At 42.4% G+C, this 13,982-nt stretch overlaps 1 protein-coding gene across 6 annotated transcripts in view; it reads left to right on the top strand.

Moving 5' to 3' along the window:
- DTWD1 (DTW domain containing 1) overlaps positions 1-13,575 on the top strand; it is a 68,868-nt gene extending 55,293 nt beyond the window's left edge. For 5 of the 6 annotated variants that reach the window (XM_073618657.1, XM_073618655.1, XM_073618659.1 and 2 more), the window contains one exon: positions 13,133-13,575. In XM_073618657.1, the coding sequence (XP_073474758.1) occupies positions 13,133-13,359 (227 nt within the window). In that variant the 3' untranslated portion in view covers positions 13,360-13,575. Of the gene's footprint in view, positions 1-4,685; positions 4,798-13,132 lie in introns of all 6 variants that reach the window. The other variant, XM_073618658.1, reaches the window with a different exon arrangement.
- The last annotated feature ends 407 nt before the right edge of the window (positions 13,576-13,982 follow it).

The raw sequence follows: 13,982 nt of genomic DNA, 5'->3' as shown, positions 1-13,982 counted from the left end.
CCTCTCCTTACACAGAATCTAGTTTGCATTACAATCTCTAGTTCCAAACCCATCTAGACACCAAAATGTATTTAACAGAAGTATGCCTGAAAAAATATATTGAACTGCATCTGGACAAAACATGGTGTTTTCTAGTCCGAACGAATAATGTGCCCATGAACATGAAAGTTGCCATTTTAAACTGTACAACAGTTAAGAAAAGCACATGGAGCAGCACGAACGTAATAAAAATAAAGAATAGGAACACAGCACAACTACTTACTTTTTTGAAGCACTCTCCTGATCCTTCTATACTGATCGTGCTCCCTTAATTTGAGGTCCAACCACCGCTTCCTCAGTTGATCCTTGGATCGTCGTACCCCAAAATTCCGGTGCAGACTCTTGACTACTTTCGCCATTATCTTGGCCTTTCTGACGTTGGGGTAAGGTTCATATTTCCCATCATAGTCAGCCCTTTTCAGTATGTCGACCATCTCCAACATCTCCCCAAAAGACATATTTGAGGCCTTAAATCGTCTCCTCCGGGATTGGGACGTTTCTGGCTCCAGGCTTTACTCCTCCTCCTCCTCCTCCTCGTTGCTGTAATTAGCACGCACCTGCTCTGTCTCCGCCATGTCCTCTTCCCCCACTGCACCGAACGAGAAGGGGCGGGGAATAGACTAGAAAGAACGTCGGGCGGGCGGAGTTTCACGCATGCGCAGTGTATATAAAGCGTAACACGCATGCGTAGTACGTATGATCTGTGAGCAGAGGAAGGAGTCTCGGAAGCGCCGATCGTGATAACGAAGGTAACATTTAAACTTGGGCCTATACTGCTTATAGATTGAGGCCTATGTTGGGACAAGATTAGGAGACTTTAGCCTGACGTTAGGGTTTGTCTTGTGTATTGCAGAGAAAATGGATGGCTTCAATGACCACTCCCCCTGTTCATAGACAAATACAGGGAGCTGCCCTGTCTCTGGCAGGTGAAACACCCGCATTATAATGATAAACAAAAGAGGCAGGCAGCGCTGGAGAAACTGCTGGAGTTGGTGAAGCCGGTGGTCCCCACGGCAACCATCCCCTATTTAAAAGCCAAAATTGGTGGCCTGAGGAGCACATATCTTAGGGAGCACAAGAAGGTCCAGGATTCCCAGAGATCCGGAGCTGCAGCAGATGACGTTTATGTCCCCAGGCTGTGGTACTATGAGAGACTGTGATTTCTGTCAGATCAGACTGAAGTCAGGGAATCCCTCTCAACTCTTCCTTCCACCCTATCTTCTATCTTCCACCCCAGCTGAGGCTTCCGATGTCCAACCTGGGATTTCCAGCCAGGAAGAAATGGAGGAGCCCAGCTGGAGCCAGGTATAGCATTGTTCTACATATTTCTTGGCAAAACATAAATTATGTTTTCTAGATGTTATTATTGATCACTAATTGCTGATTTAATAAAGTGTTTTACATATCAATAGACAGTAGTGGGCAAAAATAATTGGGACAAGAATGAAAAATGCTGGGCTCAGAATGATAGTCTGTTATATTTGTTAACATTCAATTTGCAACAGTCATGAGGTGATAATTGTGTGTGATGAAGAAAAAAACTAAAACTATGTCCCTTTTTCATACACAGGAAGACCTCAGCCAGGAGGAGGCTGTGGAATGTGGCACACAGGAGGGGGGGCTAAGTGGCAGCCAGGAGAAGGCCGGGCACAGTAGGAGCCTGACAGAATCGCAGGTCCCTCCCCTCCACCTTCCAAACCAAAGACCCAGGAAGGGGAGTAACGTGCAGGATTCAGCACTCAGGCTGATTCAGGAGGCTTCTGCGTCCTTGAGAGGCTTTCCTACTCGTGAAGAGGCCTTTGCCTCCATGGCTGCCACAAAACTGCAGGACATGCAGGAGGGCCAACGCCTCATGTGTGAGGGACATTCTTTATAAAACACAAACAAACAAACTAAGGGGGTGAGGGGTGAAATCACACCCAATACCCACCTGTGTGAGTTGGATCATCCTCCTCCTCCTGCCACAACTCCACCACCACAGACACTGTGGAAGGAAGACCAGAGAGTGATGTCCCTGGCTTCAGTCTGGTCTGACAAAAGATGCAGGCTCTTGTATGACCACAGCCTGGGGACATGTATGTCATCTGCTGCTGTTCATCATCTCTTGGACTTCTGGACCAGATTGAACTCCCTTAGATAAGGACTCCTCAGGCCACCAATTTTGCCTGGAAATAATTGATGTGTGCCCTGGGGGCAAAAGGCTTTGCCAACTTCTGCTGTTTCTCCAGCGTTGCCTCCCTCTTTCTTTGGTTATGAGCCCTTAATAAATTTTTAGTTTGATTTATTATACTCGCCTATGTGTGTTTTCCTTCAAAAAGGACAGTTTGTTTGTGAGGAGGCAGGTACCAACACCAAGCAACCTCCTTGAGATTAAATAATACAAGATAATAATGGTGTTGTGGTAATTTGACACACAACACACGCACCAAACTATTCTGGAGTAAACAAAACTAAAAAAAATAAGAATAAAACACAAGATCAGAATTTTAAAAAATAAAAAAAAAAGTAAATAAAGCTAAAAACATCACAAAAATATTATTTTTTCGGTAGATGTGACAAATAAAAATATTATATTCATGAAATCACGAAAAATAATAAAGAAAGAAGTTTGTGAGAATTCTGTGTGAATATGAGCAGCAAAACAACTTCATTCTTCTAGCATTATAAAGAAGAAGAGAGTGCGCTGCATTAAACCATTTAAAACATTGCAGCGTGACGAAAGTGCTATATCCATTCCGAACGCTAATTTTACCAGACCGAGCAGTTCCATCTCGAAATTTATTCTGAGCATGCGTGGCACTTTGTGCGTCTGAATTGTCCACACACGGTCGGAATTGACGTGATCGGATTTTGTTGTCGGAAAATTTTATAGCCTGCGCTCAAACTTTGTGTGTTGGAAATTCTGATGGAAAATGTCAGATGGAGCCCACCCACGGTCGGAATTTCCGACAACAAGCTCCGATCGCACATTTTCCGTTGGAAAATTCGACCGTGTGTACGGGGCATTAGACTAACGAGTCACTTGACACCTGGGAGGGACCTGGGAGGAAAAATGGCTAATTAGGGCCAATTTAGACATTTTCACTTAGGGGTGTACTCACTTTTGTTGCCAGTGGTTTAGACATTAATGGCTGTGTATTGAGTTATTTTGAGGGGACAGCAAATTTACACTGTTATACAAGCTGTACACTCACTACTTTACATTGTAGCAAAGTGTCATTTCTTCAGTGTTGTCACATGAAAAGTTATAATTTAATATTGTATATAATATATATTGTAATATAATAAAAATACAAAAATGTGAGGGGTGTACTCACTTTTGTGAGATACTGTATATATATGTGTGTGTGTGTATATATGTGTGTGTGTGTGTGTGTGTGTGTGTATATATATATATATATATATATATATATATATATATATATATATATATATTATATACACACACACACAGTTGTGCTCATAAGTTTACATATACCTTGTAGAATTTATGATTTATTGGCCATTTTTCAGAGAATATGAATGATAACACAAACTTTTCTTTCACTCGTGGTTAGTGCTTGGCTGAAGCCATTTATTATCAATTAGGTGTGTTTACTCTTTTTAAATTTGTAATCATAACAGAAACTACCCAAATAACCCTGATCAAAAGTTTACATACCCCAGTTCTTAATAGTGTATTGCCCCCTTTAACATCAATGACAGCTTGAAGTCTTTTGTGGTATTTGTGGATGAGGCTCTTTATCTTCTCGGATGGTAAAACTGCCCATTCCTCTTGGCAAAAAGCCTCCAGTTCCTGTAAATTCGTGGGCTGTCTTGCATGAACTGCATGTTTGACATCTCCCCAGAGTGGCTCAATGATATTGAGGTCAGGAGACTGAGATGACCACTCCAAAACCTTCCTTTTTTTGGCTGTAGCCAATGACAAGTCGACTTGGCCTTGTGTTTTGGATCGTTGTCATTTCGGAATGTCCAAGTACGTCCCATGCAAAGCTTCCTGGCTGATGAATGCAAATCTATTTTGAACAAATTTCCTGTGCCTTTTGTAGCTCACACATCCCCAAAACATCAGCGATCCACCTCCGTGTTTCACAGTAGGAATGTTGTACCTTTCATCATAGGCCTTGTTGACTCCTCTCTAAATGTAGTGTTTATGGTTGTGGCCAAAAAGCTAAATTTTGGTCTCATCACTCCAAATGACTTTGTGCCAGAAGGTTTGAGGCTTGTCTCTGTGCTGTTTGGCGTGTTGTAAGGGGGATACTTTGTGGTATTTGCATAGTAATGGCTTTCTTCTGGCGACTCAATCATGCAGCCCATCTTTCTTCAAGTGCCTCCTAATCTTGAAACAGCCACACCACATGTTTTCAGAGAGTCCTGTATTTCACCTGAAGGTATTTGTGGGTTTTTCTTTGCATCCCAAACTATTTTCCTGGCAGTTGTGGCTGAAATTTTTGTTGGTCTACCTGACTGTGGTTTAGTTTCAACAGAACCCCTTGTTTTGCACTTCTTGATTAGTGTTTGAACACTGCTGATTGGCATTCTCAATTACTTAGATATCTTTTTATATCCCTTACCTGTTTTATACAGTTCAACTACCTTTTCCCACAGATCCTTTTGACAATTCTTTTGCTTTCCCCATGACTCAGAATCCAGACACGTCAGTGCAGCACTGGATGAAAGATGCAAGGGTCTGTCAGGAGTCCAGAAGCCCATTGACCTTTTATACACACACACTGATTACAAGCAAACGGATCACAGGTGAGGATGGTTACCTTTAATAGCCATTCAAACCCCTTTGTGTCAACTTGTGTGAATGTTATCACAGCAAAATCACCAGGGTATGTAAACCTTTGATCAGGGTCATTTGAGTAGCTTCTGCTGTGATTATGATTTAAAAAGAGTAAACACAGTTGATTGATAATAAATGGCATCAGCCAAACACATGAGTGAAAGAAAAGTTTGTGTTATCTTTCATATTCTCTGAAAAATGGCCAAGAAATCATAAATTCTGCCAGGGTACGTAAACTTATGAGCACAACTGTGTGTGTGTGTGTGTGTGTGTGACAGATTATCGTGGCCGATACTTCAATAAGAGTGAATCTCAGTGTCAGGCACAAACGTACCCGATATTGCTTCAAGGGGCTTTACCGGGAAGATGCATGCATCACCCCGGTACCGTTCCTTAGAGCGGACGGCAGGCATTATTGTAATAACAACTGATGCGGCTCAGCTATTACAAACAGCGGGAGGGGACGTCCCGCCGCCTTCCACCGCTCGCCAGGGCTCTCCCGTCCCACCAGGAGGCCCGAGCAACCAGCCGGCTGGCCGAAGACCCAAACAAAGCCGATGCTTTATTCGGGTCTCGGATCTAGTAACCCAGAAGAGATGTCATGACATCACTTCCCGTATTACTGGCATTTTAAAGGAGCCAGTTTTAAAAAATATAAAGTATTCAAAAACGCAGATCTTGACGTTTTGAATACTTTTCAAGTGCAGTGAAGGGGTTTGGGGTCTTATAGACCACCGATCCCTCCAAAAAGAGTACCTGTCACTGCCTATTACGGTCACACATTCCCTGTGACAGCAATAACAGTGAAAAAAAAAAAAGTGTTTCCTACCACACTCCAAAGACATGCTGGTAGGTTTATCAGATCCTGTCTATAAATTGGCCCTAGTATGTGTATGTGTTTGTAAACGCGTCGGGATCCTACGGGGTAAAGGACTGCGCTATATCAAGATGCAACTCAAATCAACATGGTACCAGGGATGTTCACAGTGGCCTGGTACCATGATCGGTGATTTGCTGGGTCACAGATGGAGCTGCTTTGCATCACACGGGAAACAGGCTTGTGGGAGGACGTACAGGTACGTCCTCCCGCTACTAGAGAGCATCCAGCCATTTATGTACATTGGGTGGGTGGCAGGTGGTTAAACCTTTTGTTGTAAAAAAAAAAAAAAAAAAATCACATCTTTCAGAGATGTTGCAACATGAAACCAGTGTTGTAATTTCCAGCGTGAAGGTATGTACAGAGCACACGGAGCCCACTGTGCCCTGTCAAATGCTGCACACTGGGAGTAATCCAACTTTTCTGCCGCAGCACCACTAATTCCCCCCTGCAGCTGTCGGCTTCTGATCCTCTCCCCTCCTTCCAGCTTTGGGTGTTACAGGGGAGCCACAGGGTGATGTAACTGTCCAAATAGCCCCCCTTGTACTGGCATCCCCTTCACTGATCCCCAGTACTCCCTGCAGTTCTGCTGGCCAGCTTCCCTCCTCCCTCTTACACAGTCTTCAGCTTGTGTGGGACAGCCTTGGGGGAATCACTTAAACGCAACAAATATCCCCCCCCCCCGTCCATTTGTGCTCTAAACCAGCAATTATGGGCGTACAGTTGGCCAAAGGGTCTTAGAGGGATGGTTTGCTTGACTTTTCCCACTATACTAAAATAAGAGATTACAGGCAAAAAACCTTTCGCAGGCTGCCTAGATTTGCAGGTCGAGGTTGCAGATATACAAAGTCATCATTTAGATGGACACTGCCACCCTTAGTCCTTGAATAAGTGCGTTGTGGGTGACCCCAAATCCAGAGAGTCTGCTTTTGGAGCCATGCACAGACACGGTTTTCATCGTGAGATGAGAAGCTGTGTCCATGCAGCACCTGCTGGGTGAAGCCGCATAAACAATGCATTAGTTCGCTAACTACGGTTGTGATCTGAACGAGGCCAAACAGCTGTCTCGTAGACTTTGCAAATGAAGAGAGAGTTGGCAATAAACTATTGAGGTCTATTTTCCCCAAGCCCTACTCCATAGCAACTATTGTTTTCGTGCACTGTAATTATGACAGCCAACAAACATGAAACGGCTGTATGCACTTCAGACTAAATTGCTGTGTAATATTAGCCTGTAGCTATGGTGGTGTTTTGGTACTTGTAGACTCCCTGTTGAGACTTCAAGAACTTCTCCCAGAATCCCTGCTGGCAACTACAATTGGCACTTCCAGAATGCCAGCCAGGACTCCCAATGGTACTTGCAAACTCACTGATGTCCTCATGCCCTCTGAAAGGGGTATTTAAAGAGAAACTCCATTTTAGTTGCAAGGATTTTAACAAAGTTTGTTGCAGATTCCTACCCGTTTCTGTTCTGAAAAAAAAAAGCAGTTTGTTCCACCATGTCTTTTGGATACTGATTTTGAGCACTGTGTGACTAATTTATTTTAATCAGCTGGGGCAATTTCTGTGTTCTGATGAGAAAAGTTGCAGTGTCTGCATCCCTTTAGAAGTAATTCACTCTTAGAATCTCACCAAAATTAAATTTTTGTTGCAGAGGATTCCTAAAACATGACTTGTATCTTAGTGCAGTGTTCTTTACCAAGTGGGAACTGATATTTCTGAGGGCATTTTGTACACCAGCTGTATACAGAACACCTGCAGGTTGACATATTGCAACAGAGAATGTTTATAAATTGTATATAAGGAAAGCAAAAAGGAGAGAGATGCGCCAAGCCAATCCTTTAAACAGCTTAGGAATATATTCAGTATAGAAGTATAAAACAATACTAAAAACTTGTGTGAAAAATGTTGGCACAATTGCAGAGTGATAGAGCGGGTGGGAGCTTCCACGTGCAGTGTCGCAGGAATATAGGAGGACCGCCGGAAAGTCTCTATTGAGAGATCCACGAGCGCCGTGTGTTAGCCGCAGCTGGAGCCTCGGTAAGCCTCATGGAGACAATGGCTGTGTGTCTCTGGGTGGGAGTGGTCCAGAGCTGTCAAACTGGGGAGCCGCCCACACGCTGTCTGGCCAATCAGAATGCGTTTCGAAGGCACGGCCTCGCCTTCTTCATCAGCTGATCCTCTAACAGTTACATAATTTATATAGAGAATACAATTAACCCAGTCTGAGCCGCAATTAGCGGTGTCGGCTGGGAAGATAATGAGAAATAAAGTTACCAGTCGGTTTGGATAAAAGGAACATTTGATGGAATAGGTCTTAGGTGGGTTAATGCCTTAGTGTGTACCTTGTTGTAAAAAAGGTGAAAAGGATGCATAAAATGAACTAGATGCAACAGTGATATGTATAAATACATACACATGCACACGTCGCCACTGGGGGATAACTATACCAATAGGTAGAAGGTTACAGCAATGAGTATACATACGTTATGACTGTAATTCAAATAAAGGTTGGCTTGTTATTCGAATGGGAAGATAACGGTTTTGGATAATTCATAAGGGTCTATAAGGTATATTGAAAATGCAAACAAAAAAAAATAACAGGAAGAGGGAAAAATGTTTGAAGTGAAATAGAAATGTTATGTATACGAAAAAATGAGAATGTGGAAAAGGAGCATACTAGATAATCTTAATGAAAAACATTATGCGAAATGACTTTTAGTATAATATCGTGACTGTAGCCATAGATGAGTAAATAAATGAGTGAGTTAATGAATCAATCAATTAGTATGTACCCATGCAAGGATATATACAGAGAGATGGTAAATAGATATATAGTTGCACATGGCAAATTACATGTGTGGGAGCAACTGCGTGTACGTCTGTTGTTGCAAGCCAGATACCCTGTGCACATAACAAGAAGCGTGCATGTGAAAATGCCCTGGGAGGGTTTTTTCGGGGACAGCATGAACTGGGGCGAGAGGGGGGGGTCTGGGTATTACCCAATGGTAGGGAAGAAGATTAGATGATGATGCTGACTTCCAACTCTTCATTGGCAGACTATTGAGTTTGAATATGCAAAAAGTCTCTTGGGCACAGTTTTTTAAACCATCAGGTAGGGAATGGGGAATAGATTGAATGGCTGTGACCTTCAGTAATGCAGGGTTTCTTTCATGATGGGCTAGAAGGTATCTTAGTATACTACATTTGGGGTAGAGTTCTTTCAAGCTTCTCCTGTGTTCCCCAAATCTGGTACGAAGAAGTCTAATGGTACGACCTACATAGCGCATTTTACATGGGCAAGTAATGAGGTAGACCACAAAGTTATTCGAACTTGCTAGGAATTCATCAATGGCAAAGGTATGCCTTTTTGGTCGGGAAAGGTCTTTTGTCCATGGGTCACGTGTACAAGTAAGGCATTTTCTTTTGAATACCGGTTTAGGGGCAATTTGTGTCTTTAGTTTTGGATCATTGTACAGGATCCCCCAATATTTTTATCAAGGGTCTTTTTGATGGCCCAGTGCTTATTATTATATTTGGTGATGAACATGGGACCTTTGTGAGTTCCGGAGATGGGTCTACTTTGTGACTTTCCATGATCATGTTATCCTCAGAGTGAGACTCAATTGAATATTTTTTGGAGATCTTTTTGAAAGGCTGGATTGATGTCGTCTTCTTCTTGATGACCTTCCCCCAGGAACTTTTTCCTGTGCTCCCGTGACACGTGGAAGCTCCCACCCGCTCTAGCACTCTGCAAGTGCTCCAACATTTTTCATGCAAGTTTTTAGTGTTGTTTTATTCTTATATACTGAATAAATTCCTAAGCTGTTTAAAGGATTGGTTTGGCGCTTCTCTCTCCTCCTTTTTGCTTTCCTTTTGTTCACAGTGATCGGGTTCCCCTGCCACGCACCTGAAGCAGCCTCGCTCCCTTTACAGCCTCCATTTAGAGACTTTTTTTATAGACTAACTTTTAGGGGTTCATCCACCCGAACTTTCAATCCAATCACCATTCACACCTTCATGTTTCAGCATACAGATGCATGCCTTTTCATTAAAATTTCATCAGCTGGTTTAGCGCTGAACATTATACCAATATTGTGTATGTGTTCCCTCCTAACGTCATTATAAATTGTATATGCTATATTATTATTTATTTATTTATTTATTTTTTATTGTTTGCTGCATTTTTTTACCACAGAAGTGGAGTTACCCCTTAAAGCAGAACTCAGGTCAAAAACTTTTTTCCATGTTCTCGTTGCTGATCTCCTACCTTCATCAACTATGTCAGCCATGTTGTTCTGAGCTCTGTAGTTCCTCTGCAATAGTCTGCTGAACTTGCTGAAAAACCATTATTGCCTGGTGATTTCCTGTTTGTTAGACTGCTGGCTGCTATCCCTCCAGTAACCTCAGCCAGTGGTGTGACACGCCCCCTTGTAGTCCTTTGAAAGTGAGCAGGGAGTTCTATTTCTGCCTGGCTCGCTGTAGTGGGCAGATGGGTCTCACTGCCCCTGGTCTGTGCGGCCCATAGAGGTGGTGTCCTCCTCCTCTGCTCCCTCCTCTTCCCTGCTAGCACCGCCCCCTTCCTTCCCACCGCCCGCCATCTGTCTCCAGTGCGGGGATAGTTACCGATCATCGGGATGACAGACCACATCTCGGGCTGACAGGTCTGTATGTGAGAACACCGCTCGTGGTACAACGCCGCCTCCCTGAACAGTGCACTCTGCGCTGTCTATCACAATTCCAGTGCAGGGAGGTGGGGCTGTACCACAAGCGGTGTTCTCACATAGACCGGTCAGCCCGAAATGCGGTCTGTCATTCCGATGATCTGTAACTTTTTTCACATAGGGCAGCTCGTTGATTTCAATGGGCTGTGCTACATGTGGCAAAGTAGCTCGTGGGACATTTTTGTAAGTTGTTTACTGCATTTGTCACCTGTTTTTTCATGTGGCAAAGTGTGTGTTTGCTTCTGTGTTTGGTTTGTCGTTAACAACACTGAAACTAGGTAATTTTAGGTATATAAATGTGGCCATACACTGTACAGAGATTGTACAATCAGATTGTATAATCTCCTTTTTAGATTTACCAAAACTATATAATAGGAGAGCACACCATCTATCCAATTAGGCAGGCTCTTGCACTACATCAGGGATGTCCTGTGGGCTGCATGTGGCCCCAGGAAGTATAGCAGTCAGCCTGAGCCCGGCTGAAGGGACGCTGGGGAAGCCAGGCAAATGCACACATGGAGGAATGCTAGGGGTCCTGTGAAAACTTAGTTGATGGGTGAAGGTGTGCTAATGAGGTCAGCTGGTAAACTCCTTCCTGTGTCATACTGGCTTGTTTGTCTGTATACCAGGGATTTTCTGAAGTGATCTGCGAAATACAGCCATGGATGAGGTAGGCCTTGTTTTCAAAATCAAAGAAAACTTGTATTTTTGTGTAAGAGAGGTACATTGGTACATAGGGGAGCTGGATTTTTGAAAAAGAAAAAAAAAAGTAAACTTAGCCTTTAACTTTGTCAAATGATGGCGGAGCTGTGCGCCTCTTGTTCTGAGCTGTGCGGCTCTCAATGCAGCCCCAGCAGTGCCTATTAGTGATGCCACGCTGCCCATCAGTGACACCAGTCTGTGCCCATCAATACCACCTATCAGTGCTGCATATTAGTGCCACCTCATCAGTGCAACCTCATCAGCGCACATCAGTGAGGGAGAAAAATTACTTATTTACAAAATTTTCTGACAAAAACTAAGAAAAATATTTTTTTTTCTAAACTTCTGGTATTTTTTTCATTTTTTAAGAAAAAAATAAAAACCGAGCGGTGATTAAATGCCACCAAAAGAAACCTCTATTTGTGTGAAGAAAATTATTATTCATTTGGGTACAGTGTTGCATGACCGCACAATTGTCATTCAAAATGCGACATCGCTGAAAGCTGAAAAATAGTCTGGGCAGGAAGGGGGTGAAAGTGCCCAGTATTGAAGTAGTTAAAGTTTCCCATAAGTGGCTGAGCAACGCTCAGCCAGACTATTTTGTTCCAGCGGTGGCACGGGAAGTCCCCATCTCACTACCAGAACACAGTGTAGTGTACCAGTCAACAAGCGCACCTGTTATTATAGTTAATTTGGGCCAGCTTGGCCCAGACAAACTATTTAAGGTTACTTTCACACTGGGGCGCCTTTCAGGTGTTTTTGCGCTAAAAATAGCACCTGAAAAGCGCCTCTCAAGCCACCCCAGTGTGAAAGGGCGGTGCACTTGCAGGACGAGAAAAAAGTTCTGCAAGCAGCATCTTTGGGGTGTTGTGGGATCGGTGAATTCTAAAACGCCCCTGCCGTTGAAATCAATGGCCAGCGCTGCCGAAGCTTGGGTGCTTTTAACCCTTTGTGCGGCCACTAGCGGGGGTTAAAAGCAGCCATATAGCTCCGCAAAAACAACAGTAAAGCGCAGCTAAAACTAGCGCCATTTTACCACCGATTGCCCCCCCCCCCCTTGCCCCAGTGTGAAAGTGCCCTAAATGTATGTTAAACATGAAGTTGGGCTTTAATATGAGGTATGACACAATTAGAAGATGAAAATGGTAAAAAAAAAATACTGTTATTAGGCATGCAAGCTCATTCCATACTTCTATAAACGAATGATTGAAAGTGTCTTTAAAAAAAAAAGTTCATTTTTTTCTTTCAAAGGAAATGAAACAACATATTTTTGAGTTATTGTGAGGCTTACTTAAAAACAATGTTTGATTTGGCATGCATTTCATTGTTTACTTTGTCATTTGTATGTGGCTTTGTTTCATATGTGGGTTTGAAAACTGTGCCTTTTGGTGCAGAAAACAGTAGATTTGCAAAACAGTGACAATGAGAAGATCAATTACATATTAGGACTGATTCATATATGTGCGGTGTCTTTTGGCACGTGACATTTTTTAGTGAGCTGCCATTAAACTCTATTACAACAAGCACTTTGCTAAAAGAGCATCAGACTTCTGCATGTCGCATCATTTTATGCGATTTAATAAAACCGCTTGTTCTAATGGAGCCCAATGGCAGCACGCATAAAAGTGCAACGTGCCCAAAACACACTACACACAAGTGAACCAGCTGTAATCCATCTAGCAATCTTTGCATTCATAGTGAGTACTGTTTGGACCTTGAAGAAGGGGACATACCCCGAAAGCTTGTCCTGAAAAATTGTATGTTAGTGCAAATAAAAAAAGTATCCCGGACAGTACTCAATTTTCTCTGCATTCATAGTCAAAGCAGGCTTGCATTGACGTACATTGAGTTTGGAGGAAACATTGGTAAGGTTGGTAAGGTTATTTACATGAAGTTAGTACTATTTCACTATAATAACTGTGTCCAATGGTGTCCACCTATGCCACATGTATATATGCAGTCACATAAAAAAAATGTTTTTATTCTCTTATACTTTAATAGGACTGGTGGCTGTTGAAATGACAGAAAGAAAGACTTGCTTTTGGCGACATCAGAAGGGAACGCCAGACACTTACCTCTCAACAATAGAGGCTATTTATTACTTTATGGTGGACTATCACATACAGATTCTAGAGAAAGACTACCATGGTGAATATGACAACCTTCTTTTCTTCTATTCCTTTATGTACAAATTGATCAAAAATGCCAAGCATGCTGCTGGAAAGTAATAAAGTAATTTTGGGAGGGCGGACTAATGGGGTACTTTACTTAAGCTGAAGGGATGATGTGACCAAAACTTTGGTTTGGCAGCATTGCATGCAATTGTTTCTACGTGTGCCAATACTATCCAGTATGACTATGGAAAATTCCAATGGAAAATAAGATTACCAAGATAAATCCTGAGATTTTTGTATCAACAATAAAATCATACTTCTCATTCCTAAGCTGATTAGTGTGTTTTTCTGCTTATATAGTTTAACCAAATTGGTTGGTGGATACCAACTGGGAACATTTTGTTGACAATGTTTGGTCACGATATTTTGTGCTGCTGTATGGGCTTCAAAGGCAGCCTTTCTTTGATATAGTCCACATTACAGAAGCTTACTTCATATAACTAACCATTCTTGCTGTAGAAGCAGCTCTTATATGTGTTAACATCTTTGTAGAACTGTAGTTTTATTTTGACATGATATACAAAAAGCTATTGCTTGCTTCCTAAATGAGGCCTTCGCATATTCAGTCTTTAGTTTCCAGAAGAAAAGCTTTAATTCTAGGAGTAAATAATTTTATCTGTTTAGTAAGCTTCATGGGTGCCAGAGCATGAATAAATAGGATTCACATAATTCAAAAG

The sequence above is a fragment of the Aquarana catesbeiana genome, linkage group LG03, assembly GCF_042186555.1.
Source record: "Aquarana catesbeiana isolate 2022-GZ linkage group LG03, ASM4218655v1, whole genome shotgun sequence".
Lineage (NCBI taxonomy): Eukaryota > Metazoa > Chordata > Amphibia > Anura > Ranidae > Aquarana > Aquarana catesbeiana.
This window is presented reverse-complemented; position numbering and strand designations above follow the sequence as displayed.